The 27,289-nt window shown below is 45.1% G+C and overlaps 1 protein-coding gene across 3 annotated transcripts in view; it reads right to left on the bottom strand.

Moving 5' to 3' along the window:
• Positions 1–26,415, bottom strand: part of SNAPC4 (small nuclear RNA activating complex polypeptide 4) — a 32,578-nt gene extending 6,163 nt beyond the window's left edge. For 2 of the 3 annotated variants that reach the window (XM_075120468.1, XM_048822385.2), the window contains exons 1-22: positions 26,277–26,415; positions 25,882–26,025; positions 22,938–22,978; positions 21,871–22,036; positions 20,638–20,759; positions 19,152–19,230; positions 18,441–18,522; positions 17,438–17,542; positions 15,999–16,071; positions 15,339–15,503; positions 13,553–13,700; positions 12,953–13,059; positions 12,208–12,302; positions 11,552–11,646; positions 9,393–9,478; positions 8,397–8,810; positions 6,913–7,002; positions 5,671–5,920; positions 4,973–5,043; positions 4,510–4,617; positions 3,386–3,413; positions 597–2,737 (exon numbers count right to left, since the gene is read on the bottom strand). In XM_075120468.1, coding sequence (XP_074976569.1) covers positions 597–2,737; positions 3,386–3,413; positions 4,510–4,617; positions 4,973–5,043; positions 5,671–5,920; positions 6,913–7,002; positions 8,397–8,810; positions 9,393–9,478; positions 11,552–11,646; positions 12,208–12,302; positions 12,953–13,059; positions 13,553–13,700; positions 15,339–15,503; positions 15,999–16,071; positions 17,438–17,542; positions 18,441–18,522; positions 19,152–19,230; positions 20,638–20,759; positions 21,871–22,036; positions 22,938–22,978; positions 25,882–26,025; positions 26,277–26,322 — 4,656 coding nt within the window. In that variant the 5' untranslated portion in view covers positions 26,323–26,415. The remainder of the gene's footprint in view (positions 1–596; positions 2,738–3,385; positions 3,414–4,509; positions 4,618–4,972; positions 5,044–5,670; positions 5,921–6,912; positions 7,003–8,396; positions 8,811–9,392; positions 9,479–11,551; positions 11,647–12,207; positions 12,303–12,952; positions 13,060–13,552; positions 13,701–15,338; positions 15,504–15,998; positions 16,072–17,437; positions 17,543–18,440; positions 18,523–19,151; positions 19,231–20,637; positions 20,760–21,870; positions 22,037–22,937; positions 22,979–25,881; positions 26,026–26,276) is intronic. The other variant, XM_075120469.1, reaches the window with a different exon arrangement.
• Positions 26,416–27,289: the final 874 nt, after the last annotated feature.

Raw genomic sequence — 27,289 nt, 5'->3', positions numbered from 1 at the left:
ATAGGTCAAGAAACAGGGTTAGAAGTTAGAGGATCATTTGTGTTTTAACACTATAAAGAGAATTTAAGGGACTGGAAGATATAAAGAGATTGCAACCAAGAAATGCACTATTGCGAAACAAAACCAACTTCTGTGCCGTCATGGCTTCCAAAAGCCCTAACCAAATTCTCCAGATTCCCCCTGACAACATTCTACAAAGCAGCTCTGGGTTTACACCTGCAGCCCCGTGAAAATCTGCGGGTACTGTAAACTAACCTGAGCTTCCTATTTAACAGGCCCAGAGACACTGCACTGACTATGCTGTACCTACTGACAAGGTGCTCCGGGGAAGAGGGCTTTGGCATGGGTGGAAAAGAGTGGTGCGTAATCCAGCTCTAACATGTTGCATGGGAGCTTGATCTTTATTAGGGGAGGCTGGGGAAGTCATCTGACTTGGCTAGGCATTGTGTGAAATAGGGAAACTTTCTCCTAGTTTTCAACACGTAAATCCATGGTTATTCAAAAAGGAAAAAACCGTTAGTTACGAGCCAAATCCTAGCCTCACCAAATCCAATGGAAGTTTTGTTATTAACTCCAATTCAATGCTTTGACTTTACCTGATGGGTGATGTCAGCATCCTCACTCCCGGGGACAATGCCAGCTGTGCTATCCAAAGGTACTTTGGCTGGTTCTTTCCCACAGCTTTCTGCCTCCATCAGTTCCTTATCAGTAGGGGACTCCTCTTCGTCACTCTCTGAACTCTGCTGCCAGCTACTGGAGAGAGTCGTAGTCACTGTGGGAGGAGGCAGAGTTGCTAGGACAGCTGGGAGAGTAAATGCTGCTAAAAACCTGGCTTTTAAAAGGAGATAGGCAGGGTTATCGCCAAGTTTCTGCCACACCAGCTGTCGGACAGCAGGCAGATCAGCCCCTGCATCCCCATCCCTGCGCTCCTCAGAGGTCCTGAAGCATGACACACGCTGCTCCAGCGTCTTCTTCTGCAGAAGCAGCCTGGAGAGCGTTTTCAAGTTGCACAAGAAAGGTGGAAAGTAAGCCAAGCTGGTTTCCAATGGGGCCACCGGGATGCCCCGCTTCCCTCTCAGCCACTCCTTCACCAAAGCCTCATCCTCAAGGGAGAGAAGGCTGACGTCCAGGAGGTTCTTTTCGGCATTGGGTGTGGGCAATCCAGGGGGGTTGTCCACGTTTGGGGTGCTCTGTGGCTTTGGGAAGATTGGCCTGTTCTTTGTTACCTGTGCACCAGGAGAGTCCGAGTTCTCTACTATGTTGTTACAGGCCAGAAGCCGATCCGGCCTTTGCACCAGGCTCCCTTCCAGCAGGACTTTTGGATTGGAGGCAACCCCGGTGAGCATATTGCAGTTATTGCTCTCACCTGTGCCAGGGAGACTTGGCAAGCAGAGCTGGTCAGCCCACGGAGTGCTTGCAGGCGGCTTCACTTGGGGCAACAACACAGGGCTAGGGTGCAGAGCTGCTCCTTCATCTGGAAGGCTCATTGGAGTTGCACTCCTCTCTCCAGAGGAGTTGGATATCCTCGAGAGGCTGTTTAAAGAGGCAGGAGCTGGAGGAGTCACGCTGGGTGAGCTGTGCCCAGGATCCAAGGAGGTTATGGATGAGGGACGAGTGGAAGGGTTTAAGCAAACAGTCTTCCCTGAGGGTGCCCCTTCCGCTAACTGTGGGCTCAGCACTTGTGCACCTGTGCACCTGATGGAAGGGTGACTTGCTTCGGCTGGCATCAGCGGCACTCTTGGGGCAGAGGTCTCTCCAGTCCGACTCTGATTTCTGGCAGCACTGCCTATGATCCCAGCTGCGGGCTGCTTCCCTTGGCTGTGAACACTCACCAATGCTTGTACAGAGGTGGGGATCAAACCCTGTGGTGTTACCACCCAGGTGATGGGCATGATGTTCTTGGGAACCACGTGAGACCCCCTCTGGGGAGCTAGGATAGCAGGCAACAGATTGATAGCGTTCTGCTGTGATCTGACCAGGGCTGGGGCACAAGTCGTGGATGTGGAGGGAGAGGTTTCCTTGGGGCCTGACTTCATGGCGGCAGGGTTCAGAGAAATGGCTGAAGACGGCATCAATGCAATCTGATGCGGCACAAAGGCATGATTTTGCAAGACTACAGGTGCTGAGCTGCCACCAAATGCTTGAGCTTTCTTGGACCCCTGGGACAGGCCATTCTCCCCTGCACCCATAGGTCTGTCCTGAGAAGCCTCGCCTTTGGACACATCTCCCAAAGCTGCCTCATTGAGCTCTCTCTTGGATTTTGCTCTCCTCTCGGAGGAGCAAGCGCTCTCTGCAGAGTCTGGGACTGGAGATGAATGGCTTCCGACAGGTTTGGGAGAGGGGACAGGAGCCACAACAGGAGTAAATGCAGGTAGGGGCACTGGTGCACACGCTGCCTGAGCATTCCTGCTACCTGCCAGCCCAGCTGTCGGAGGCTCACTTCCTCTTTGTGGGGCAGGAATTACCTGCTGCACAGGGTGCTGGATTATCACAGAGGGCGAAACCAACACCTGGGGGGCAAGAATCACTGTTCTCTGCAAAGCTTTCTTAGCCCTGGACTCCCGCAGCCTTTTCTCCCTCAGTAATTCTGAGACTGTTTTAGGCTTTTGCCTGGGAGTGGGAAGAGCAGGGACACCCGCCGAAACAGCTGCAGGGTTCTCCTTTGCTTTTAAGGCGATGGGTCTCCTGGCTCTTCCCTTTCCTGCGGCCTTCTGGGAGCGGGACTGTGCTGGCAAGCCTGCAGAAAGAAGAGATTTTAGCAATGCTTTCAAAGCCAAAATGAGGCTTTAAAAGTCACTCTCTAGCTATTAAACCATAGGGTAAGCAACACACAACTACCATTCATGCTAAAAGGGAGCTCCGGGGGATGCTATGACAGCAAAATGGATCGAATCAGCCCTGTTCTGAGGACCTCAAAAAAAAAAAAAAGAGTGACATACTTGAACCCCTGTAATGAGGAGTGAATGTAACTATCGTCTCAGGAGTCATGGGCGGTGCTTACTGGCAGTATTATATACCATTGAAGCGAACACTCAATCAGGTCAACATAACAGCAGCATTCAGTATTAGACCGTGCCCAGGTGCTCTGCCAGAACACCTAGCCTTCAACAGTATTACCGTGCTAATGCCCAGAGATGATGTCACAGTATTGTTGGTCACCCTGTCCCTCCAGAATCTTTGGCCTTCTTTATTAAGTGGCATCTTTCTATGGCCAGTAATTGAATGATCAAATACAACCAGCTTAAAAGCTACCAGAGAGTAAAATTTAAAGTGATTTTGTTCTTGAGGCTTTTATCAGATTAGATGGAGAGTTATATTAACCAGGATTAACTAAGCACAAGTCCCTGTACATTGTGAAAATAAATGGAAGTGTTCGGGTAGGTACCTGAAGAGTTCTTGGAACTGCAGGAGGGCTGCAAAAAACAAAAACAGACATGAATTATGTTCTTGGGATATCTAGAGATCAGAGACATGGCACTGAAGTAGAGGGGACTCATATTGTGGATATATCATTTCTCCAGATGTTTCTGGGAGAGCTTTTACTCCTGCAGGAAAACATGATTCTGGCAGCTATGCATTGGTGCATCGCAGGAAAATATCCCCAGGACACGGAAAATATATGTCAGAAGTGGACCCCAACAAAACTAATGATGTCAGTGGAGTTGTGCATGTCTGATTTCTCTTATCTTCCCTTCTACTGACACCACATGCCTCTTTTGGAGAGTTTGAGCAGCAGGTCCACAGGACTTGGCCTAGAACAGTAGTCAGAACTTCTGGTAAGAGACACACAAACAATCCTCTTTGGTAGATGATGTTGTTCTTGGAGCCAGCCGGCAACACTTGAATCATTCAGCCACAGAGCATCAGCTCATGAAGGCAAGGATCCAGCTGACCCTTTCATTATTGTGAACACCAACAGCAAAGACATCTTCACTATTTCCCCATTACCTCCCAGACACTACTGCAATACAGATAAATAAGTGTTTCACTGCCTGCACATAGGGTATGGAGGGGATGTATGGGAGAGCCTACCACCAGCTTTTGAAAAGAGAATCATTATCAGCAGACCCAGCGAGCATAAGGTATTCAAGCTTCGACTGTCTAGACAAGCCATTTTGCCAGTTGTAATTACAAATTCACAACAGCCACTTCCTCTTCTAATACAGCATTTCACTAGTAGATCTCACAGAGCTTTACATAGGTAAGTGACTTTTATTAACCTCATTTTATAGCTGAGGAAAACAGAGGTTAAGTGACTAGACTATGGTCACCAAGAGGTAGTGGCAGAACTGGAAACTGAACCCAGGTCTCCAACTGCCCAGTTCGGGGCCCTATCCACTGAGCTACATTAACGTTGGTTTTGGTCTCTCCTCTGTGAAAAGTACAAAGCAGCAGCTGACAAACAGAATATGTACAGCTTCCCTTGACACAAGCAGTCGATTATTTCCACCCAGGCATCCCCTTGAGGCCTGCACGATGGGACAGGGTTTGAAACACCACATACAGTACCTGCTGAAGTCTCCTTGCATTCCCAGCCATGGCCTTGATGAGGTCCGACTGCCTCATCTTCCTCTCACGAATAACCTTCATGCAGCCACTAGTGTCAATCTGGAAGAGCTACAAGGAGACAAAAATCTTATGTTAAAGTTAAGCTTGGAAGAGAGGCATTCTGGGGGTGGAGGGAACAGCACCCTGCAAACAGGAGACGTTTCATTTGAAGAATCTCAGGGTCTTTTTCTTGCCACTGGAAAGAAGCTAGGTAGTAGTTGATTCTTTGTATTGCAAGATTTTTTTTTTTTTTAAAAGCTGAATTTACAATCATGGCTTCTATACATAGGCCATATAAGTACAGTGAGACATAACCATTCAAGAGCAAAATGGGGTGCCAGTCATGGATGTTAAATATCTATCAACTACAAGTATAAAAATAACTGTTAAAATTCTGGAGTCCAGTTAATGCAGCGGTGCCCACCTGAATGAAGAGTGCGAACACCGGAGTGCTGCCCAGCGTGACTGTCTGAAGCTGTTCTTGAATAACAAGAGCTGGAAAAAAAAGAGTCCAATGTAAAAAATAAAAATGTTAAGTGGACATTCACATAGGTCTGTGGAGGGTTATGAGCAGCACCCCTCCAATATCAACATTTGAGAAGCTGAATAACGACACTTGCAACTCACCCTGCTCTTATAAACAGACTGGCAAAAGAGAATCCCCTCTGTTAATACTCTATCTCAGAATGACCATATATTTTGAGTAAATATATGAGCATAATTCCCTGCCTCTTGATTAACAGTGACTTGTGGATAGGAAAAAGTACTGCTTCAATAAAATCTAACCTACACAGGAAGCGTGTGGTCCAGTGGTTAGGACAGGAGACTAGGAATATGACTCCTGGGTCCTACTGCCAATTCTGCTGCCATCTTGCTGTGTGACATGGGGCTACCCACTTCCCCTCTCTGGGGTCTCTGGTACCTGTGCTGTAAATGGTAAGAGGTAATGCCACTTACCTTACACCTGAGGTGGTCAAAGGTGCTTTGAGATCCTGAGATGAAAGGTGCTGTGTCCTAAGGCACAATCCTGGAGCCGTGTTTAAGAGTCTGGTGCCATGCTTGTGAAAGGTGGGGGGGAAGGAGAGGAGGACAACACTTAGAAACCTGATGGGTCAACGGTACCTTTTGTTTGACGGGACGCCACCCTCTCGGCTCTAAAGGCACAAGGCAGTAGGACATTGCCCACCCACGGAGTCACTGCCATCAGGAGCCTCCTCTCCAGCTTCTTTCTTTGGAATTGCTCTCTCTGGCGACGGTACTGTTTCTCCATTGTGTTCTGTAATCCCTGCAGCACCTGGCCGACTGATGTGCCTGGTCTCACTCCAGAAACCACTGCTGAAGAGGGGACACAAGGCTTCCGTAGCCCATCTTCCTGTATGTGGCAGAACAAAGATATAAACTCACAAAAATCCAAACCGGCTGCTGTAAATTAGCAGAGCTCCATGGAATTCTATGGAACGATGCCAATGTATGCCAGTGGAGGATCTGCTCCAGCGGGTTTTTATTCCATTTTACCAGCCACTGGGGTCAAACACTTACTGTGTGTTAAAATAAAGGCTGCAGGTTAGAAGAAAGCATATACACCCTGGATTTCTTACAGGGGGGGCTGAGGGGGTTATAGGTCAGACCACCAACATTAAATGATTATAGCAGAGCCATAAGATTGTTTAGGTTAGGAATTGAGAGTACTGTTATCCTTCTGTTTCCCCTTCACTATCTCTTCACGAAGTGCATCAATGTGGGTTCATAACCACATCTTTAGGGATGCCAATATTATTAGTTACAGGGCACTCCACTATTTGAGTGTAGATGGGGAAAGGGCATAGGTTGTAAGAAGCTGACCAATCAGACTGTTTGTTTTGCCTCCCTTGTTAATTGCACATTAGCTACCTATCTGCTTATCTACACAACTGAGGTTCAAACGCTGCTCCCTGTGGCATATCACACTGGATAAACCACCAGTTGAAACACTTGTGTGTTTGGTCATTCACGGAGGATTAAAAAACACTCGGCTGATCATGTGCGCACTAAAGTGAAGCCTTCCATCGGGACATATAAATGAGAAGTGCAAGGCACTAGGTTTAGTGGAGAGCACATGGAACTCTCAGTCCCTAAAGCCCTGGCACTGTTGAAGTGCGTAGCCTGGTTAGGTACGCTTTTAGAGGCAGTCTCAGATCCACACACATCATTGGCCCTTTAACGAGAGCTCAGACAGGAAATAGGAGCATGGGGGTTAAAGTTGCTTTGGGAATTTTACTCCCTTCAGTCCATCGTATGGGTATCATGAAGAACATCTGGAATTACAAACGGATTGTCTGTGCTATTAGAGAGGGAAGCCAGAACACCCAAACAAAAGGTACTTACGCATTTCCTCTGAGAATAGGTATTATTTCTTAGCACTCTCCTCACATCTTCCAGGGTAACCTTTAACACTTGCTTTCCTCTTATGAATGCCTAGAGGAAAGTATACAAAAGCCGTAAGAACATAAAATGACCATACTGGGTCAGACCAATGGTCCATCTAGCCCAGTGTCCTGTCTTCTGACAGTGGCCAGTGCCAGGTGCTTCAGAGGGAGCGAACGGAGCAGGGCAATTTATCAAGTGATCCATCTCCTATCATCTAGTCCCAGTTTCTTGCAGTCAGAGGTTTAGGGACACCCAGAGCATGGGGTTGCATCCCTGAATATCTTGGCTATTAGCTATCAGTGGACCTATCCTCCATGAATTTATCTAAGGCATGAACCAAAACAAAAGTTTACAGGATTAAGAGTCTTGTGAAGAACTAATCCATACTGCCAGCTGGATATCTGCATCAGAAGGACACAAGACACTCAATATTTCTGCTATTTGTTGCATTTTCTCAAAGTAACCAGCTCAACTTTCATTTGTTGTCAGTTTAACTTTCTGTCTCTCACACACTAGCCCAGTGCTGCAATGTTTGCTTTGCAGATACTTCAGAGGAAACTTTATGTGTTACAAAAGAAAAAAAAAATTAGGAAACCGAAATTTAGGACCCTTTTGACCCACCTGTTCTGCTTTTCTGGCTTCACAGTGGGGGGAGCAAACCTGAAACTTTTCCCAGAAAAACTGGGTAATTAAAGTCTCCACAAGCCATACTCGGTAAAACTTTCCAAAGGCACCTCATCCTGTTGGGGTGTGGCAAAGTTGTTCAGGCAAATCAAGCAGTATAACTGATTGAATATCAAGCCAATGCTATACCTGATCATTTGATTTTCCAGAACAACCTCGAAGAGTGTGATCCAGACACAGTACCATTACATTTTCCCCGAGTTATGCAAATACCTCATTTGCACTGAGATTAACAGAGGCTCCCACAGCCAATATACACTTTCGTTTGTTAGCTTTTAACCCCAGATGCTCTACAATTTATATTAACAGACCCCTGTGCACAGAGGGCTCTTCCTTGCCCCAGCAATACCATCATTGGGGGGAAAGAGGGGCGCGTGGCCACTGTTTGACAGCCACATGAAGCCACAGTTTGGGCAGGAAGAGAGTGTCATGGCAGAAGGAATTGACAAGCAGAATGCATTTGACGACTGGCACTTGGCTGGGACCTTGAGGTTAACACCCTATTCTTACAGGAAGTGCTACAGAGGCCTTGAGGATTCCAAAAAGGCCTTGGATTTTACGTTTCATCCAAAAGATGGTCTTTCTTAATGACACACAGAAGCAGCGGTCCAGTATTGATTCAGAGAAGAAAAAAGAGGCCATAATCACACACACCACTTGCCTTTGCCATCTCCCATCCGACCTGATCAATGCTTCACAGCCTGAGCTCAGTTGACAGCCCAACAGTACAATTTTTTAAAGTAGAAGTCAATGCTCACCTCCTTTACCAGTTCTTCTGGATCCTTCAAATTGATGTCAGTAGAAGGTGGACACCCAATACCTTTCAGTATGGTACTTATCCCTGCTGAATCAGTTGGGACTCTGTCCCTGCCTCCCCCAAAAGATGTAGCTGGAATTCGTTTTAACTGTCCCTTTACAAGAGCACTTTTGGAACAGTAGAGGGAGGGAATCAAGTGTTTGGCTTTCCAGCACTTGGCCGGATCTGTCCTCGTCGGGATCCACAGGTCGAGGCCGGGCACAGTACCCCTGAATCCTGAGGGAGAGTCTATTTCGCCCTCAGAGCTATCCATTAGCTCTGGCTCTGAATCCTCGCTGCTGCTCTCTGAAGAGCTGGAACTGTGTCTCCGCACTCGCCTGCGTTTCTGAAGGCGTTTCCTCGGCCCAGACTTTTTCTGTTTAGCATTAAAAACACACACACACCCAACAAATAAGAGCTGACAAATATTCACCAATGATGTGTGTCTCCCCCATTTCTTCTTATTTGCAAGTGTGTTCAGCCCCCACTGAAGATCTGGCCACAGGGTGTGTCTACACTGCACTGTAATCCCACTTCTGTGGGAACCAGGCTTGTGGACTTGCTGTTTCCAAGCCCATGCTTGAGAGTGTCCACATGGCATCGTAAACCTGGGCTTACAATTTCTGGACCTGGGTCTCATGGCCGTGCTAACACATCCACACTGGACTACACCGACTTTCTGACTCAGGTCCACAGCTTGAGCTGCATCCATGCTTCAAAATGGCAGGGCGAGGATCCAATCACAGTAGGACTCGGGCTCCAACCCACCCCACTAACAGGGTCCTAGGACCTGGGTCCTGAATGCTCACTGACCCGAGTCAGATTGACTTTTCCCAGTCTTTTCTTAAATAAGATGGGTCTACAGCATAGAAGGATGTTCTACTTCTAAACAGGTCATTTGATTACTGCAAAGGAAAAGGAACATAACCCATTACACCAGATCAGAGAGTTACAATACCTTAGCCCCAATCATGGCTTTCCATTTGCTTAGACACTGGGAGCCAGTTCTGTGTGGTAATTCAGAAGCTATTTTGGTCCAGTGACCTAAGGAGATAAATAGTTGGGCCATGTTAATATCTTAAATTAAGGAAAGCAAGTCCCCCTCTCACCAGATTAGCCTCCAGATAATATTGGATTTATACTGTTCAGGAAGATTTTTATTTAAGATTTTTTTCACTGAATAGTAATTCTTTTAAGAAAAATCAGGCATCAGAGTATCCCTCAAAATGCTAATTCTGAAGAGGTTATAGGTCATTAAATCATTATATCTGGACACTGATCTAGCTTCTGTGTCTAGGTCTGCTACAGATGTGCTGGCTGACCTTAGGCAAGTCAAAACCTCTGGTACCAGTTCAGGAAGTCAGACAAGAACATGCTTAACTTTAAGCAGTGACATCAAGGGGACTTAAACACATGCTTATGTGCGTTCCTGAATCCGATCCTCTGCGCCTCAACTTCCTTCACAGCAACATGTAGAATACAGCCTACCAGACAGGGGTTACACAAGGATTAAAAAAAGAGGGATGTCAGTTTGAAGTCTGGTCAATTTAAGAAAAATTCCAACTAGTTTCAGATCCTACACCTGCCCTGAGCTCCCAGCCAGTTTTTTGTGGCTTTATGATCACATTGTATTACTTTTAAAAAAGTTCTCTCTCTCCCATGCCTCTCTGTGAAAGGCCCTGATAGAGGAAACTGACCAGCTACACAGGGAAGCTGAAATGGACAATACGCAAAGTGCTGTGAAATGTGCCAAGTACATAAACTAGAAAAGTGGGTGACTGTTCTTCTCTCTAATCTCTTTCAGTTCCAGTAATCTGAGGAGTTACCTGCGTCAAGAGTAGGCCAACATTCAGAAAGCAGTGTGATTTTTAAAGGAAGTGCTTTTCACATAGAGTTTAAGGTCAGGAGGGACCACCAGATCATCTAGTCTGTTATCCTGTCTATCATAGGCAACCACCACCACCCAGCCACCCACACACTAAATCCAGCCACCAAAATTAGACCAAAGCATTACAGCTCACAGGAGACTAAACCATTTTGTGCCACAGGCAGAGAATAGGAGGGACAGAGGCACCCGGGGCCCTCACAATGAGAAGAAAAGGAGATATACCCAGATAATCCTGGCGAGTGATTAGTGAGTGAGTAGTTTGCTAATTCAAAAAACTCTCCAGGAACAACCTATACACTGCAGAGGAAGCCAGAAAAAAACAAACAAACAAGGTCACTGTCAATGTGATCTGGGGGGAAATTCCTTCCCGATCCCACATATGGTGATCAGTTAGACCCTGAGCATGTGAGCAAGAGCCAGGCAGCCAAGCACCTGAGAGAAACAGAATGCTTGGTGCCACCTCAGGGCCATGGCCTACCCCCTATCCATGTCTCACCTCCTGCAGTCGCCATCCCTGATGCTTCAGAGGAAGGAGACCACAAAAAATCCTAGTTACATTGTGGGGAGATGGGGAAAAATCCCTTCCTGACCCCTGCAGGTGGCCAGCTAAAGCCCTGAAGCACGAGCTTTAGGAACACAAGACTGGATGTGAGCCAAATGAAAAGTGCTATACAAATGTTATGTAATTTCTTGTCCAAAGCCACAAAGAGTCAGTTTCAGAGCTGGACCAAAACTAGAGGAATCCCTAGTTCCCAGACCTGTGCTCCAATTCAACCTCTCTTTGCTATACACTTGTAGCTGGTGTTAGAAGCAGGAAAGAAGATTCCCTTCCAGTAATTACTATTAGAAGAGGAAAGTGTATAGCTGCCTGCCCAAAGCTTCTGTAGCGCCATAAGATCTTATCCTGAAAGAGAATGATGCACAGGGGAGCCCATTTATAGAATTCTTCCCCCTCTACTGGTCAACTTCACAAGCAGAGGGTTTCTGTAACCAGAACTGCATATTGCACAGAAACAACTCAAGACTTCTTTAGGTAAACAGTCTCCCTCTTCCAGAGATCACTACATGCAGGCCATACCATACATGGAAGATTGCTTCTTACTGAGAAATGCATATTGCAAAGCTCTCCAGTATCAACTGCAGGATTTTAATGAAATGGGGGGGGGGGGGGGGGAAGGCAGCTCAAACCATTACAAGCCCTTAAAGATCATGCCACAGTGAAAACTTACCCACACCATGTTTCTCTACCAGTTCAATTAACTTTTCTTCTTCGTCTAAACTCCACCTGCCTTTCTTTACGTCGTGGTGTAATGCATTTAAATACCTAGAAAATTAAAAGATTAACGGGATTAAATGTTCTCTTTCTTGAGACATGTTTCTAAAGTTAAATGGAGAGTAAAATCAGTGGACCCCTTCCTTCCCCACGTAGTCCCACATACCTGTATCCTTGACACTGCAGAGCCATTGCTGGTAATGCAAGTCCTTGGTTCTCAAAGATCCCAGGACTCTCAATTGAGTAGTAGTAAAGGCAACACAAAACTAGAGACACTTCAAGCACAACTGCTAATTTAGGGCCTAATCCTGGAAGGTGCTGAGCACTTCTAACTCCCCACATCAGTGACAGATCACAAGCGTCACTGACTAGACTTTTCATAGACATGCACACAATAATCAAATAGTGAAAATGTGGGAGGGGATATGCTGAGATTCCTTCTGGCCCCTGTTCTATTTAGAATATAGGTTTTGAAGGTTTTTATTTGTGAAAGGTGCGTAGAGGAACTAGGTGCACGTATTGTAAAAATCCTTTTTTTTTTAAAAAAATGCTGCATCTTTGTTACAAAAGGAGAGAACTTGGAAGCAAGATTCCTTTAGTCACTATACGGACCTGTCTCTGCATTGAGCATCACTCCTTCCTGGTACCTCTGTCCGAATTTTATACCAGTCACGCTCTCCATACTTAGCAACTGCTGCCAACAACTTCTACATGAATTACACAAAGAAAAATTAGGTGGGTAACGCATCCAAGTCATTCCAAGCTAACAAGTCTCCACTGGCTGGAATCTTTTGGGAATTACCTAGCTATATGCATCACACCCTGCTTTTAATTAATTCTGCCTCCATTAGGTCTGTGCCCTCCCAATCACACCCACCCTCCCTCCCCACCCCCACAGAAGAGGCAAATAAAGATCCATCACAGGAAGACTTTAATTTGGGGGCATAAATTATCTGGCATGACCCCTCTGAGTAACTCCAAGGATCAGCAATGATAAAATTAATTTTACTTTTAATAATACCCATTACTTTACCAAAGTTCATTTTCAAATGAAACCACTGCTACACTGGTCTAGTGCATGAGGAAGAGAAGTAAGACTGGCATTTCAGCTCTAGTAAAATTTGGTCAGAGCAAATTGGAAGCTCTTCAGGGGAGAGTTACACATCTACCTCTGGGTCTGTACAGCACCTATGCCATCCTTGTAATAGAAATCACAACCCGCTTCTGTCCCTGGATAATGTGTGAAGACAGTCAAGTGTCCATAGAACACTAATTAAAGTTAATGTTTCACTAATGAACCCAGCAGAGATTGCATGTTGGTCATTTTTCTAGCACTAGAGAAAAGAAAGGAATTTACAGCATCTTCCTCTGGTGTCCAGAATCCTTTCCTTAGGTTGGGATCCACACTCTTTGTCCAGCGGTAAATTAGCTGCATAGAGTCTCTTCCTTCCATGTAATAAGCAACTAGAAATTGAAAGAAATATTTAAATTCTGCTTTTAATACGATGCTTCTAGCATTCCTGTTAAAGCACATTGTAGTTATGACTTAAATATTTAACTTCTCAAACAACTGGCATGTAACAAAAACCGAGAACACACAGTGTGTAAGAAGTGTTACCATTTATACTAGAATCATGCGTATTACAAACATACACCACTCCCAACAACAAACCTTGCAGCACCCGGGAGGTTTTGCATCCAAGTACTGACCACATCCATCCTTGGAAGATATGATGGACTCCTGGCACCAGGTGTCATGACTGCAGATGAGCCTTTTAAATTAAAGGAGGAAAGTCCAAGGATTGCATGAAATTAACTCCACCTCTCCAGAACAGGGACCATGTCACCTTTTGTATTTGGAAAGTGCATCGCACATTGGGAACATCACTGAAAACAAGACCTTGGAGACTCGGGCTCCGTGAGTACAAGGGAGGGGGTTGCCTTGGAGATCACTTACTTTTCTTGTAAGGTATGTGGCTTCCTACTCTCATTTCTTGAACGAGCTGTAGAAGCATCTGGTCCTCTTCTTTTGTCCATTCTTTCCTCTTGAAGTCTTTATTGTAGGCTTGAAACTTCTGCAGGCACTGGAATGCACTTCGGTTTGTCTTAATAAAAGAACAAAAGTTACTTAGATCACAAGGGGCATTGTGACCTAGGAAAGAGAGGGCTGAATCAATCTGGCTCTGGCATGAACCTGTGGTGGTTCAAATCCAGTCCTTTTAATTATTAATATTGCAGTAGTGCCAGTCAGGGACAAGGGCTCAATTGTATTAAGCACTACACACAATGAAAAGACAGTCCCTACTCAAAGAGCTTGTCACTGAAGTTTAAGACAACCAAGATAACAAGTGTATACAGCACACGGAAGGGAGCACCAGATGACAGTGAAGTGATTATAATCATTGTCAATTAATGGTCCAACACCAGCTCTCACTGATTCGTTATCTTTCCTCCTTTCACAAATTAAGGCCAGAAGAGCTGATTATGGTCATCTAGTCTGACATCCTGCATAACACAGGACAGAGCTTCACAGCAATTTCTCCATCAAGCCTCGACCTTGCGGTTGAGCTAAAGCATCTCTGTTAGAAAAAGACATTCAATCTTGATTAAAGACTTAAAGTGATGGAAAATCCACCATATCCTTTGGTAAATTGTCCCACCAGTAAATTGTCCCACCAGCAAATTACGCTCCATTAAAAAGTTGTGCCTTGTTTCTCACTTTGAATCTGCCTAGCTACAACTTCCAAGCCACTGGATCTTGTTATGCCTTTGTCTGCTAGATTGAAGAGCCATCCTTCAGAACTCTTCTCCCCACATAAACTGATCAAAGTCACCACTTAACCTTCTCTTTGAGAAGCTAAATAAATTCAGCTTATGCCTCTCCCTGTATGGCAGGTTTTCCAGACCACGACTTTTCTCAACCCTCTTCAATTTTATGACATCCTTTTTGAAGTGTCGACACTGGAACTGGACACCATGGTGCAAGGAGTTCCCTGCTGCTGTACAAATGGTAAGTTATTGCCACCCAAGCGGGGCAGTTACACACTGTTAGCCTTCAATTGACACTGCCTGGAAAAAGTCCTGCATAGATTGGTGTGTGTGTTGACATGCCTATGAAGTGTTCATAAAACCCACATTCACTAGAGTCAAGAAGGGAAATGTTTTTCTGGTTGCTTCAATTTCTAGAAAGTGAACAAGTTAAGAGGTTTTGGTTATGCTCCCTCGAGTGTTTCTCACAAAAGCATTTGTTAGCATGGTTTCTGGCTTACATTTTCCTCAAGCAGCAAGAGGGTATACAATAAAGAGAAAACTTGCAGAGAGCATCTTTCATCTTTCACCTCTGATTTTAGTTATAAGCGCCAGGAGTTTGGTGATCTCAGCCTCACCTCCCCTGGATGTGCTAAATATTGCACATTGCAGAAATATTCCTTATGCAATGCCAGTACACAACTGGTGTCTTACCTATTGGAGAAAGGCCCAGAACTAGAACAGCAGAAATGCTAGAGGTCAGAATGGAGGAGTATGTGTGGGGAGGTCTGCATATAGCACCTGCCTACACTATGCCTTGCTAGGACTCGCTTGGTTTATCCATTTCCTGAGCACTACAATGAACTTCCTTTTTCAAAACAGCACCCTACAGTACACCCATCACTGCAAGTCACTTCTCAGCACAGACTGCATTATTTTCAAATCTAACCCTACGCCTCAAATAAATATTTGGTTCATAGTGGGGAACACCTTACCCCAAGCTCCTGGGCTATAGTTTGCCAGTCCAGACAATTATGTTTCGCAGCTATTTCCTTTAACTTCTCTATCTCCTCTTCATTCCACTCCCTCTTGTTGATGGTCGGATGCTCCCAGTTCTGCCAGAATTTCCTCAGCTCTTCTGCGTTGCGACTTCCATCAAACTAAGAGAAACAACACAGATTGGCTCTGCCTTGCAGACATTACCGAAATATCCTAGCAAACTGAGTGAGATTGATGCAAAAGGCTTATTTCTTAAATAAATTTTCAAATATATTTTGCTGTTATAATCTTGGTGTAAAGAGTTGGGTATTTTCCATTGGCACCTAACTTTTGAATCCCTTCTACAATGCCAAATCTCAAACCTGTCCCCTCCCACTTTGAACCCAGATGGATATTTGGAAGTTAAATCATGGTTTGGGTTGCAGCCCTTTGAAAAGAGTGAAGTGCTAAAGGCTGGGTTTTACCTCCCTTGTCCACCCAAAGTAGTTCTTTATTTCACAAAAAGCCCCATTGAAATCAATGGGGCAACTTGGAGAGGAAGGGAGGCAGAATCTGGGTCTAAGTAATTGGTCTACCAACTTACATTGAATCAATGGGGCAACTTGTAGAGGAAGGGAGGCAGAATCTGGGTCTAAGTAATTGGTCTACCAACTTACATTGATGTTGGAAATCTTCTCCCAGTCGTGCTCATCCAGTCTGTTTCCTAATAAGGCCTCCTCTGGCAGATGGCTAAAAGTATGGGGAAGAAGAAATGATCACATCAACCATTGGGTCTCTTTCTATGCCTAATCTTGCAAAGCGCTGTACACCTCCAAATCTCATTGCCTTCAATGGGAGGTGTAGAGACTCAGGCTCTTAATCATTGTTAAGATGATCTGACACTGGCATTTGCTTCATCTGTTTGCCTTCCCTCTCCCACCCCTGGCACACCTGCACAATACAGGCTTTCTAGGGACAGATACTTCCTTTGGTAACATCAAGGCCTGCCCGAAAACAGCAAGAGAAGGTAAGCACTTCTGTTTGTTAGGCTCACAGCATGTCATGAGACAGGTTGTATGGGACTGAAGTGACACGAGATTGGAAATCATTCTATAATGAAGACAAAGGGATCTAAGGGCTTCAGACTCCCAATTCTCTCTGAATTCCAATAGAAGTTGGTTCCCTAATTCCCATAGGCCCCTTGGAAAAAAATCCTCAACACTCTGATTAACAGGACATGCTGTGTTTAGCACAATGTGGACCAGTCCATGACCAGGGCTCCTAGCTACCACGACAACACAAATAAATGACAATAGGTACACACATTAATTAACTCCCTTAGTATATCGTAGCTGCCAAAGCTGTAATACACCTACCGTATAACTTAGACTTGTGTCTAAATCCTCTTATGGACTTTAGAATGTCTCTAAGAGAGTACCTTAACCTGTGTATAAACTGTATTTTCCTTTCACAGCACCCAGACGTGACAATGCCCTAAGGTGACACACTAATATACTTTGCAATAGGGGTGATGAAAGGAATGCAGAAAAGTGTTGTCTACAAATGGTTAATTTTTATAATTTAGACAAGCCCAAATGGCACCTATTTGAATGAGGCAAATTCACACACACACGTACCTTAGCGCACACAGATTCTTGACGCTCGCTTTATAGGAGTTTAACTCTACCATAATTCTGAAATGCACTATACAGAACATCAGTACACCCAAAGCAGTGCCCAAAGCTTTACAAATGGCTCTGAATTCCTAACCTCAATGCAGCTAAACTAAAAGCTTTTGATTGCAACACTTCAGTACTGGAGGCAGAAGTGATGAGACAAATCCAGATGCCTACATTTGCATATTAATACCCAAAACACTCTACAACACTGCTACCAAATAGTTGAGGAGTGAGGGCTCTGAAACAATGCTGGAAGGTTTGAACACTGTTTTTGGAATCGTTTGCAAACCAGAATAAGACAAGGTTTTCCCAGCTTAAGTCTGTTGGTGTTTGAGCTTTACAAATGTCTTTGGGGCGCGGGGGGGTGGGGGGGTGGAGAGGAGGGGGAATCCCTAGAAGAGATAGTGTCCACTTCACCCAGAATATAATCCTCTCACTTGATCTCCTCTATTTCACGCTCTGCTTCTTTGACTTGTTTTTCGAAAATCTTCTTTTCCATTTCATTCTTGGCTTTTTCCAGTTTCTGATTCAAATAGCTGAGCCTGTTTAAGGACATTTCCAAGATTATGAAACATGACTAAACAGAAGCAAGGGTAAGTGCTATAAGATAGTGTTAAAGTTGGCAGGCCCAAAAGCTGGGTTCTTTCTTCTGCCATCCTTATTCCAAGGAGCTTATTTCAAAATCCAACGCTTTGCATTTGTCCCCACCTTCCAGAAAACAGCCCCCAGCCAGACACTCTTCCACATAGCAGACCCACTGCTCATGCTTTGCCTCCTCATCTAAACCAAGTGCTAATCTACAGAACAGGTGACAGACCAAGTGCTTTCCCCACCCCCGCAAGTTAGATCTAAGAAGATCTGCATGGCTGCTGCGGCCACAGACAGAGAAGCGTGCCAGGTCCATGGCTCAGACAAGCCATATCCCCCCAGGAGCCCAGTGCAGGGAGATACTGAGTAGGAACAAGAATCTGTTTCCATGCTGTTCAGTTTATTCTAAGATGCACAGCTAGGGCTCAAGGGCTACACGCTAGCCCTCCAAGCCCAAACGTCACAGCTCCTGTAACAGGATTTTAGGCCATACCAATTATATTAACGGGAAGGGCTGAACGGCTAGGAAATGTCTTGGTACTTTTGAGATATAAAAGCGAACTCCCAGCCTGCTAATTACCGGCAATATAAATCACTGAGTCATTCACATCTTGACCTATGCTCCCTACAGTCACAGGCTGACCATCCCAGGCCCAAACACACAACCCTCTCCCTGCTGTGCTTTGTAACCTCACTGCAGGTGGCAGTAACTGTGCCAAGGCATGCACTTGAGAGAAGGGAGGTGGAAATGATAACAGCTCTTAGTCACTTTCCTCCCCACTGCCTAACCAGCCATTAAATCCCAGAATACACTTGTTTCATTAGCAGCGATGGGACTTATGCTTTGCTTACTTCAGTAACTTTGGCTGAAGCAGACGCTGCAAACGGTCACTTATTACTGATCTGTTCAGCAGGCTCCTCTCTCTGCTTTTCCCTGGGGACAAAACACAGATTGAAGGCACAAAGTCACTAATACAAGGCCACCTCCAATAAGTAAACCCACTGGCTTCAACCACCACTTCAAAGTATCCCCAGGGTCTCTTGGAAAGGTCCACGTGCATTGTGCCTGGATTGTTGCTGGTCCCCTCTGTGCCTAGAGGCACAAAGAAACAGGAAATCTGGGTTCTATCCCTGGTTCTATTGCTAACTTGATGCGAGACCCAGCTCATGGAAGAGCGTCACCTACTGCATCCCTAGCACCAATTTCGTAACATCTAGGTGCTCCCATCAGAGTACTGACCTGGCACAACCCTGCTTAGCTTGTGTGAGCTAATAGGACAGCTGCACAATTTAACATGCAATGTGTCAGGGCAGATGCAAGGGAAGGGAAGAGCCTTCTATCAGCCATGCCAACATTCAAGGCTAGCAGAGTTTAGCATAATTCAGAGCAGTCCCATTTACTTTTAGCATCTGCACCATTTCCATGGTGCATTGGTGGCTTCAAAGCATAACAATGTGAACACTGAAGAAAAACAAGGAGGAAGCGGATGCAGAAAACCTCAGTGAGTTTGCCAAGCCTACTACAGAACATGGAGCAGTGCACACAGACAGGAAGTTTCTTACACTTTTTTATAAGCAGCTCCTCAAAGGATTTTATGCCTTGCGCTGTCTTTTCTCGGGTATCTTCATTGGCAGGAGGGCCCTAGCAAAGATCAGAGATGTCAGATACAGCATAAATGTTACATTTTTATTGAGAATTCAGCTCATTCCCAGAGCTCTGACACCAGCACTGCTATAAAACAGATTTGACAATTCAAGCCTGTGCATTCACACTCTCCCGCTGCACAGGGCACTTTACAAACTAGTTCAGAGGAACTCCATGAGGGATGGGCATGCAAGCAGCTTTATTCCCATTTTATGAATAGGGATCTTAAGGGAGTGAGAAGTTAAGTGATTTGTCCAAGACTACCAAGCAAGTCAGTGGCACAGCTAATCTGAGAACTCGAGTTCCTTTCTTTCTACCCAGCGCTCAGTCCACTCATCCATGTTGAGTGTCTCACACCAGCTGGGAATTGGGTTGAAGAGCACTTTGGGTAATGGTATGCATGCGACACCTGCCCACTCCAATTCAAAAAAAATGTGTGACCATTTCGGATAAGGATTCATAAATGAAGAGCAGTTATTATTTATATTACAGTAACCACAACCGAGGTCAGGCCCTAGTGGGCTAAGATACGTAACTGTGGCACTGACAGGTTGTGAAGGCCAAAACTATAACTAGATTCGAAAAAGAATAAGATAAATTCTTGGAGGATAGGTCCATCAATGGCTATTAGTCAAGACAGTCAGGGATGTAATCCCATGCCCTAGGTGTCCCCAGCCTCTGACTGCCAGAAGCAGGGACTGGAAAACAGTTGATGGATCACTTGATAATTGCCCTGTTCTGTTCATTCCTGGCACTGGCCACTGTCGGAAGACAGGATACTGGGCTGAATAGACTATTGGTCTGACCTAGTATGGCCGTTCTTATGTAACGGAGATGACAGCCCTTGCCTCAGAGAGCTCAGTTTACATGACAGTCAGGACGGAACAGGTGGGTAAAACAGACAGTGGGGGTTGGGCTGGGAAGATGAGGTAACAAAACAAAGAAGTCACAGCTTGTCACTTGCCTGACATCATACTGTGCTGTGCCTAGAAAGCTTGGTGGGTAGATTTCCATGCTATTACCCAGAATCCTCTTCCAGGTCACATGCATTTTATAACAGAATGGTTATGAACATCTATTTTAAAGGCACTCCTTTGTTTTCTGGATGCTGTATAAGCCAGAATTTTGTTTGGGGGGACGGGACGGGACGGGACAGACAAACAAGACATTTCCCCATGTCTTTTATATCTTAAGAGTCTGATAGAGACTTAGGCAAAAAACTAGCAAGCAAACGATAAGCTATCTCAAATCAGGGGAAACAAAGAAACAAACAAAACCAACTGCAAACTTAGATGCAATGACCTTAGCATTCAGCAATGTTCATTTCAAGAGGGAGTGCAAGTAACAAACTAAGGCTAAATGACACTGGAATAATGAGCATAGTATGCATTTAATTATACTTACAATTCCTGATACTTTATCCTTGAAGTACGGCTTCATAAAATGGCCTAAGAACATATTCAGTGGTAGAAGTTTACCATCTCCTGCCTTTGCCATCTTTGGACCACCAACCTCACACATAATTTCTTTCTACAATACAAATCATTAATTGAAAACCATACACTTCACAGAGACTTTTAAATGATTCCACCTCAAACTCAGCCAGCCAGCGGCCCTGCTGTTATGCATATCCCAGGCTAAGCCCCAATTACCTTACACCATCACACTATATATATTAGCTAATCTTTTAATTGTAGTTTCTGCAACCTGGCAAATTTCCTATGTAACTGCCAAATGGACCAACACAAAATAGAGACAAGAGCAACTTGCTGTAATGAGCAAAAATCTAGCTGTCACCATCCCAGTGCAAGCAAAAAAAGCCTAACTACATACATGTGCTACATGTCAAAATCACCAATGGCAAGGAATGAAGCATCCAAAACCATAATAGAAAACCACCAAAAAAAACCTGTTTGCATTGTGAAGATTAATATCCCTATCTTAGTTTTATCCATAGGGCCTATCAAGGCGTTATTTCTGAAAACTTCTGTGCAATCTACTTTAAAAAGAAATTCCTTACCCACATGGTACCAATTATAATAAAAATCTAGTTTACCTCCCACATTGATGCTTTTTTTTTTTTAAAGCTTCACTCACTTTAGCTTCATTCGGCTTCATTTTTACTGTAATGTTAGTGCTTCTCCTACATTAGGAAAATGCTGCTTGGAAGTTTGTAACTCATCAATTGAATGCTTTTTTTTTTTTAATTAAATAGCCCAGTGAAAACAGACCCCTAAAACAGGATTTCATTAAAAAAAGTCTCTCTTCATATTAGGTTTTGCAAGTCATTTTAAACCCAGATTTAGGGCCCAATCTTGCCAATCCTTACAATCCATAAGCAATTCCACTGAAGTTAATGGAGCCACTCACATGATTCCCAGGATCATGCTCTTGGTTATACAAACAAAATCAATAGGATTCCTTTACTCTGCAGATCATGCTGCCCTCTGCTGATACTTGATAAAATCTTCAAAGTTCCAGAGACTTGAAGATGATTCACCAAATAAATCACAATTCAAGGACTCAAATTTACTCCCACTTAAAAGACACCCGCAGGACTTCTTCCCTCATTGATATGAATGGGAGAAAAATCACACCCCAACTGTGCACCAAGGAACATTTTTCCCCAAGTTCCACCTGCCTGCTGTTCTTTGTTTTGTGCGATCAGAAGGTTGACTTCCTCTATCTTTTCCTGAATAACTTCTTGATACACGAGGTTCATCTGTAAACATGTTTCTGGGTCTGCTGGGAGGTTGTTATCAATGTCGTCGTCATCACTACTGCCCCCTTCTTTCTCTACTTCCTGATGTGAGGCGAAATAAATGTGATTTAAGCAGATAGAAGGGAAGAGAGCCAGGCTTGCTTTGAACAGACAGACAGTGATTTTAATTTAACCAGCCACTACCATTAATGTCAGGAATATTGTGTAAATCCTTCTGAAAAGAACTCTAACCCGGCTGTCCTCTTTAGTGCTCTCACTGCCAACATCATCAACCTTGTCTATTTCCCCTCTCTCTTGTCCTCTACTGATTTTGGACCTGAACTTGCTTTCATTGAAGTCAATGGGAATGTAGCTACTGGCTTCTACAGGTGCAGTATCAGGCCCTTAGTACTTGCCTCTTCTCTGGCCAGTCTCACAATTTTGCAGCTGTTGATGCCAGGACCTTCTCCTCTGCTGAATGAGCCAGACTTCCAGAACTATGCTCCTGACTCTTCATCTCATTTCTCCCCCTCTGCTGTTATTTATCCCCAAACGCATGATTTCTAGAGTGTCTAGATATAGTTTAGTATGAACTACTCAATAAAAACATTGTGGGTGAAACAGAACTCTGTTTTTGCAAGTGCACTACATCCAAATAGCTAACTAGTCAGATATGAAACTCCAGTGAGCCCTGCAATAACATCAACTGGGTCTGACCCACAAAGAAAGTTCCCTTTGTATGTGCTCTGTTATACAAATATTTTTAAATATGAGTTCCAGGAAACATTATCTCTAATTAAAATGTTTTATTTTTCTACAGAAAAAACAGTAACAGCAGAACTTGTAAAAATGAAAACTTTAGCAGTAACTTTCCCCTCTCAGATGCAACATTTCCCTTTAGGTGTAAAAATGTGAAAAGCCTCCTAGAGACATACAAAATTCTGTTTGTTCTTCCCCCATTATCAGAAAGATAGGATGATTCATTTTAAGTAAGATGAATTACCATTTCAGTATGGGCATCTGAGTCATCATCATCCAGATCATCTGTTAAAAATAGAAGTACAAGATTTTTTTTTTTATTACGGGAAAAGATATATAAATCCATGCTACACCCAAATCTTGAATACTGCGTGCAGATGTGGTCACCCCATCTCAAAAAAGACATACTGGAATTGGAAAAGATTCAGAAAAAGGCAACAAAAATGATTAGGGGTATGGAATGGCTTACATATGAAGAGATTAACACTGGGACTTTTCAGCTTGGAAAAGAGACGACTAAGGGGGGGGTCTATGACAGGTCTATACAATCATGACTCGTGTGGAGAAAGTAAATAAGGAAGTGTTATTTACTCCTTCTCATAACACAAAATTTAGGGGTCACCAAATGACATTAATAGGCAGCAGGTTTAAAACAAACCAAAGGAAGTAATTTTTCCACAAAAAGCACAGCCAACCTGTGGAACTCCTTGCCAGAGGATGTTGTGAAGGCCAAGGCTATAACAGGGTTCAAAAAAGAACTTGATAAGCTCATGGAGGATAGGTCCATCAATGGCTATTAACCAGGATGGGCTGGGATGGTGTCCCTAGTCTTTGTTTGCCAGAGGCTATGAGTGGGCGACAGGGGATGGACCACTTGATCATCACCCGTTCTGTTCATTCCCCCTAGGGCACCTGGCATTGGGCACTGTTGCAAGACAGGATACTGGGCTAGATGGACCTTTGGTCTGACCCAGTATGGTCATTCTTATGTAAAAATGACAAGAGCTTTGAAAGCAAATGCTTTCCGGCTAAGATGATTACAAGAAAACAGAACAATACATAATTTCTTAAGTCTGACCCAACAACATTTGAGGCCACTGTTAAGGTTGCCAAGACTAAACTTCGATAAATCACCATTCACTGACATTTTTTTCTTTGGAGAATGAAAGAACATCTCTCAACAACTAGAGTTGCAATTAAGCTATGTCTCAGCTCCTATGGTGAGCAACATCAACAAATAATCCAGGGTGCAGAACCAAGCAGACTAGGGCTCCAATCCTGCAACATTTAAGAATGTGCTTAACTTTCAAAGCACATGAGTAATCCTACAGACTTCAGCTATAAATACAGCTTCCATTTTTGTTCTCCATAAGACCACTAAAGGTAAGCATGTACTTGGGTATGTGGAGAATTGGGGTGTAGTAAAATGAAGGAATGAGCACAGTGATCACCAAGACTAGCAGCTGGTGGCTTAAGACTTTTTGCAGTTCTTTTTCTAAAGGGATGTCTCACCACAAAGATGCAGGTAGATGCAGGTTAAGACAGATGGTTTGTGTGCGTATTGCACTGAACAGACATGCCCACCCCAATTATGAACAAAAAAAAATATGATTATTTACACCTGCTTGATTTAGCTTTTGGCAACACTCCAAAATAGCAGTTTGAATCCATAAGCCAGTTCAATATTGCCCTCCTTGTTTGTAACACACTCCACTGACTGGTTCCAGCCCACTTGGCAGATCATGCGCCTCCTTAATCCCCTCCCTCTCAACTACTGCCCACTTCATCTGTCTCATCACAAAACCTGGCAACTGCTGGTACAAGAACTTTCTCCTCAGTAGACATCAGTTTGGAAAAAGCTTTTTTGTAACCTCTGCCGTATCAATTTTCTAAGGTGCCACAAGTACTCCTTTTCTTTTTGCTAATTCATTTCAAGTGTCTATTACTCCCCTTTACCTATTCCACATTCCCTTTTCTTTAGCTTTAAAGCACTACCATAGAATTTTGACCTTACATAAAATACAGTACAGTTATATTTACAGCAGATGTAACATAACGTGTGCTCTTCATGGAAAGGAGTCACAGAAATAAGACTCTTAGATAAGGCCTGGTCTCCACTGGGGGGTGCGTGTGGTCGATTTAAGTTACGTAACTTCAGCTATGTGAATAACATAGCTGAAGTCGACGTACTTAGATCTACTCACTGTGGTGAGTCGACTGTTGACACTCTCCCGTCGACTCCACCTGCACCTCTCGCTCCGGTGGAGTACCAGAATTGACGGGAGAGCGCTTGGTGGTTAATTTATAAATCTAGACTAGATGCGATAAATCGACCCCCACTAGATCGATCACTGCTCGCCAATCCAGTATAGACATACCACAAGTAATGTGATGCAATGAAAACCACAGGTATCGGACTACAATTTGATAGCAAGAACAGATGGTATAAACATCTCTATAAAATGATTAACAGGTACAATTGCTTAGTAGAGAAGTACAAAGTGTCATGTTTTGCATGCAAGTGGTCACAGGTTCAAATCCTACCCAATCTATCATAGAAGAGAGAACTGTTCTCCTTTAGTTATGCTAAAGAAAATGAGTACTTGTGGCACCTTAGAGACTAACAAATTTATTTGAGCACAAGCTTTCGTGAGCTACAGCTCACTTCATCGAATGCTATATCTCAAACAGAAGTTACAGGCTTCATGCAGGAATTATTAAGAAAGGTTCTTGAGCCTGTGCTATGCAGGAGGTCAGACTATATGTTCATGACAGTCCCTTCTATAGGTAAAATATATGAATCTAAAGCACATTTGTATATAATATAAAGTGATTTTAAAAATATGCAAGCAAGACCCTCACATTCTCAGAGTTTTCACGTGACCACTGTAGGATCAACGGGATAACGACTGGATTTCTAGCACCCACAAGAAACAAACATCACATTTGATTTTTCCCCAAGGTACCAAACAAGCCTTTCACAAATTATAAAGCAGGCGCCGACAAGCAGTTTTTAGCAGGAAACACTGTGACCACATTTAAGCCCTGCACACAAGTGCCCGATGGAATTAGGAGAGAAGGCCACTGCCTTCAGGATCAGCCTCTAGACGCTGCGGGACACATCTTTCGGGCAGAACTAGAGTAACTGTAAGAGATCAGAGAAACAGCTTCACGCCGTGAGAACGGACCTACGTCGGAATCCGAGTCCAGACTGGAATCCGACACCAGGACTTCGATACTGGGGATAGCAGGGTCCAAGCTCTTTTCTAGCTCCTCTATTTCCCGCCGGATTTTCTCTCTTTCCGCGTGTAAATCCACAGGCGACATGACTTCTGAGACAGAGAGAGACGCAGAAGGGTCAGCGGCAGCGCCTGCAGCCAGGGCGGCAGCGCCTGCAGCCAGGGCGGCGCCGCCCCCCCCGTCCCCCAGGGGCGGGAGGGTGGCTGCAGGCGGCAGGAGCTCCGCAGCCCGGAGCGCGTCCCCCAGGTAACGGCCGGGGGGCCAGCCTGCAGCCCGCCCCGCGGGAGCCCGCCCCAGCCCCACACACCGCCCGCCCCGCCCCGCGCCGCCCCGCGCCCCTCACCGCGCTCCCGCAGGAGGTCCCCAGCCGGCCCCAGGTAATGGGCCATGGCCGCGGCGGCGGCTGCGGAACCCCGACGGAGGCGGAGGCGAGATTCCCTCAGCGCCTCCCGGCCCGCCAGCCGCGCTAGCTCCGCCCTCCCACTGCCTAGGAGGCGGTCACCTGACCCAGGAGCTAACGTGATTGGACGGCCGGTATCATGTGCGGAGGGGGAGGCAATGTGTGGCTATCACGTGCTAAGGGAGGGTGATTTTTGACTGGGCTGAGGAATCACGTGCCGAGGCATTTTTCCTGTCCCCTAGGAGACTTGTTGGATTGGCTGAATGCCGCCACGTGAAGGGGCGGAGGCGGTCACGGCGAGTGGACGCCCCGAGAGGTGGCGGTGACCCAGCACGTGTTTCCTCCAGACCCAGCCTCTTCCTGGTCTCGGGCTCGCCCAGGGCTCCCGCGGCCCCGGGAGGCGGAACAGCAGGGGCCTGGGCGGCCCCCCTGCAGCCAGAGCAGAGGGGATCTGGCCGCCTTCCTCACCCCGCCCCCTGGTACACCGCGAAGGGGGGAGGGAGGTGGCTGCCTTAGCCCACACATCGTAACCGGCCACACAGCCAAAAGCAGACCGGAATAACCGGAGCCCAGGGCTTAAATGCCTAGGCAGGCGCTTGCTGCCCCCAGGAGGCTGGTAGTTCATTTGTCTGGCCTTAAAGCGAGGACCACCGCTCCCCCGGGAGACAACTGGTTTATATAAATAAAGGAAGGTTTCAGCGTAACAGCCTGTTAGGCTGTATTCACAAAAAGAAAAGGAGTACTTGTGGCACCTTAGAGACTAACCAATTTATTTGAGCATGAGCTTTCGTGAGCTACAGCTCACTTCATCGGATGCATACTGTGGAAACTGCAGAAGACATTATATACACAGAGACCATGAAACAATACCTCCTCCCACCCCACTCTCCTGCTGGTAATAGCTTATCTAAAGTGATCACTCTCCTTACAAAGTGTATGATAATCAAGGTGGGCCA

Source organism: Caretta caretta, chromosome 16, assembly GCF_965140235.1.
Source record: "Caretta caretta isolate rCarCar2 chromosome 16, rCarCar1.hap1, whole genome shotgun sequence".
NCBI lineage: Eukaryota > Metazoa > Chordata > Testudines > Cheloniidae > Caretta > Caretta caretta.
The sequence above is the reverse complement of the archived record's forward strand: the minus strand, read 5'-3'. Positions and strand labels throughout refer to the sequence as shown.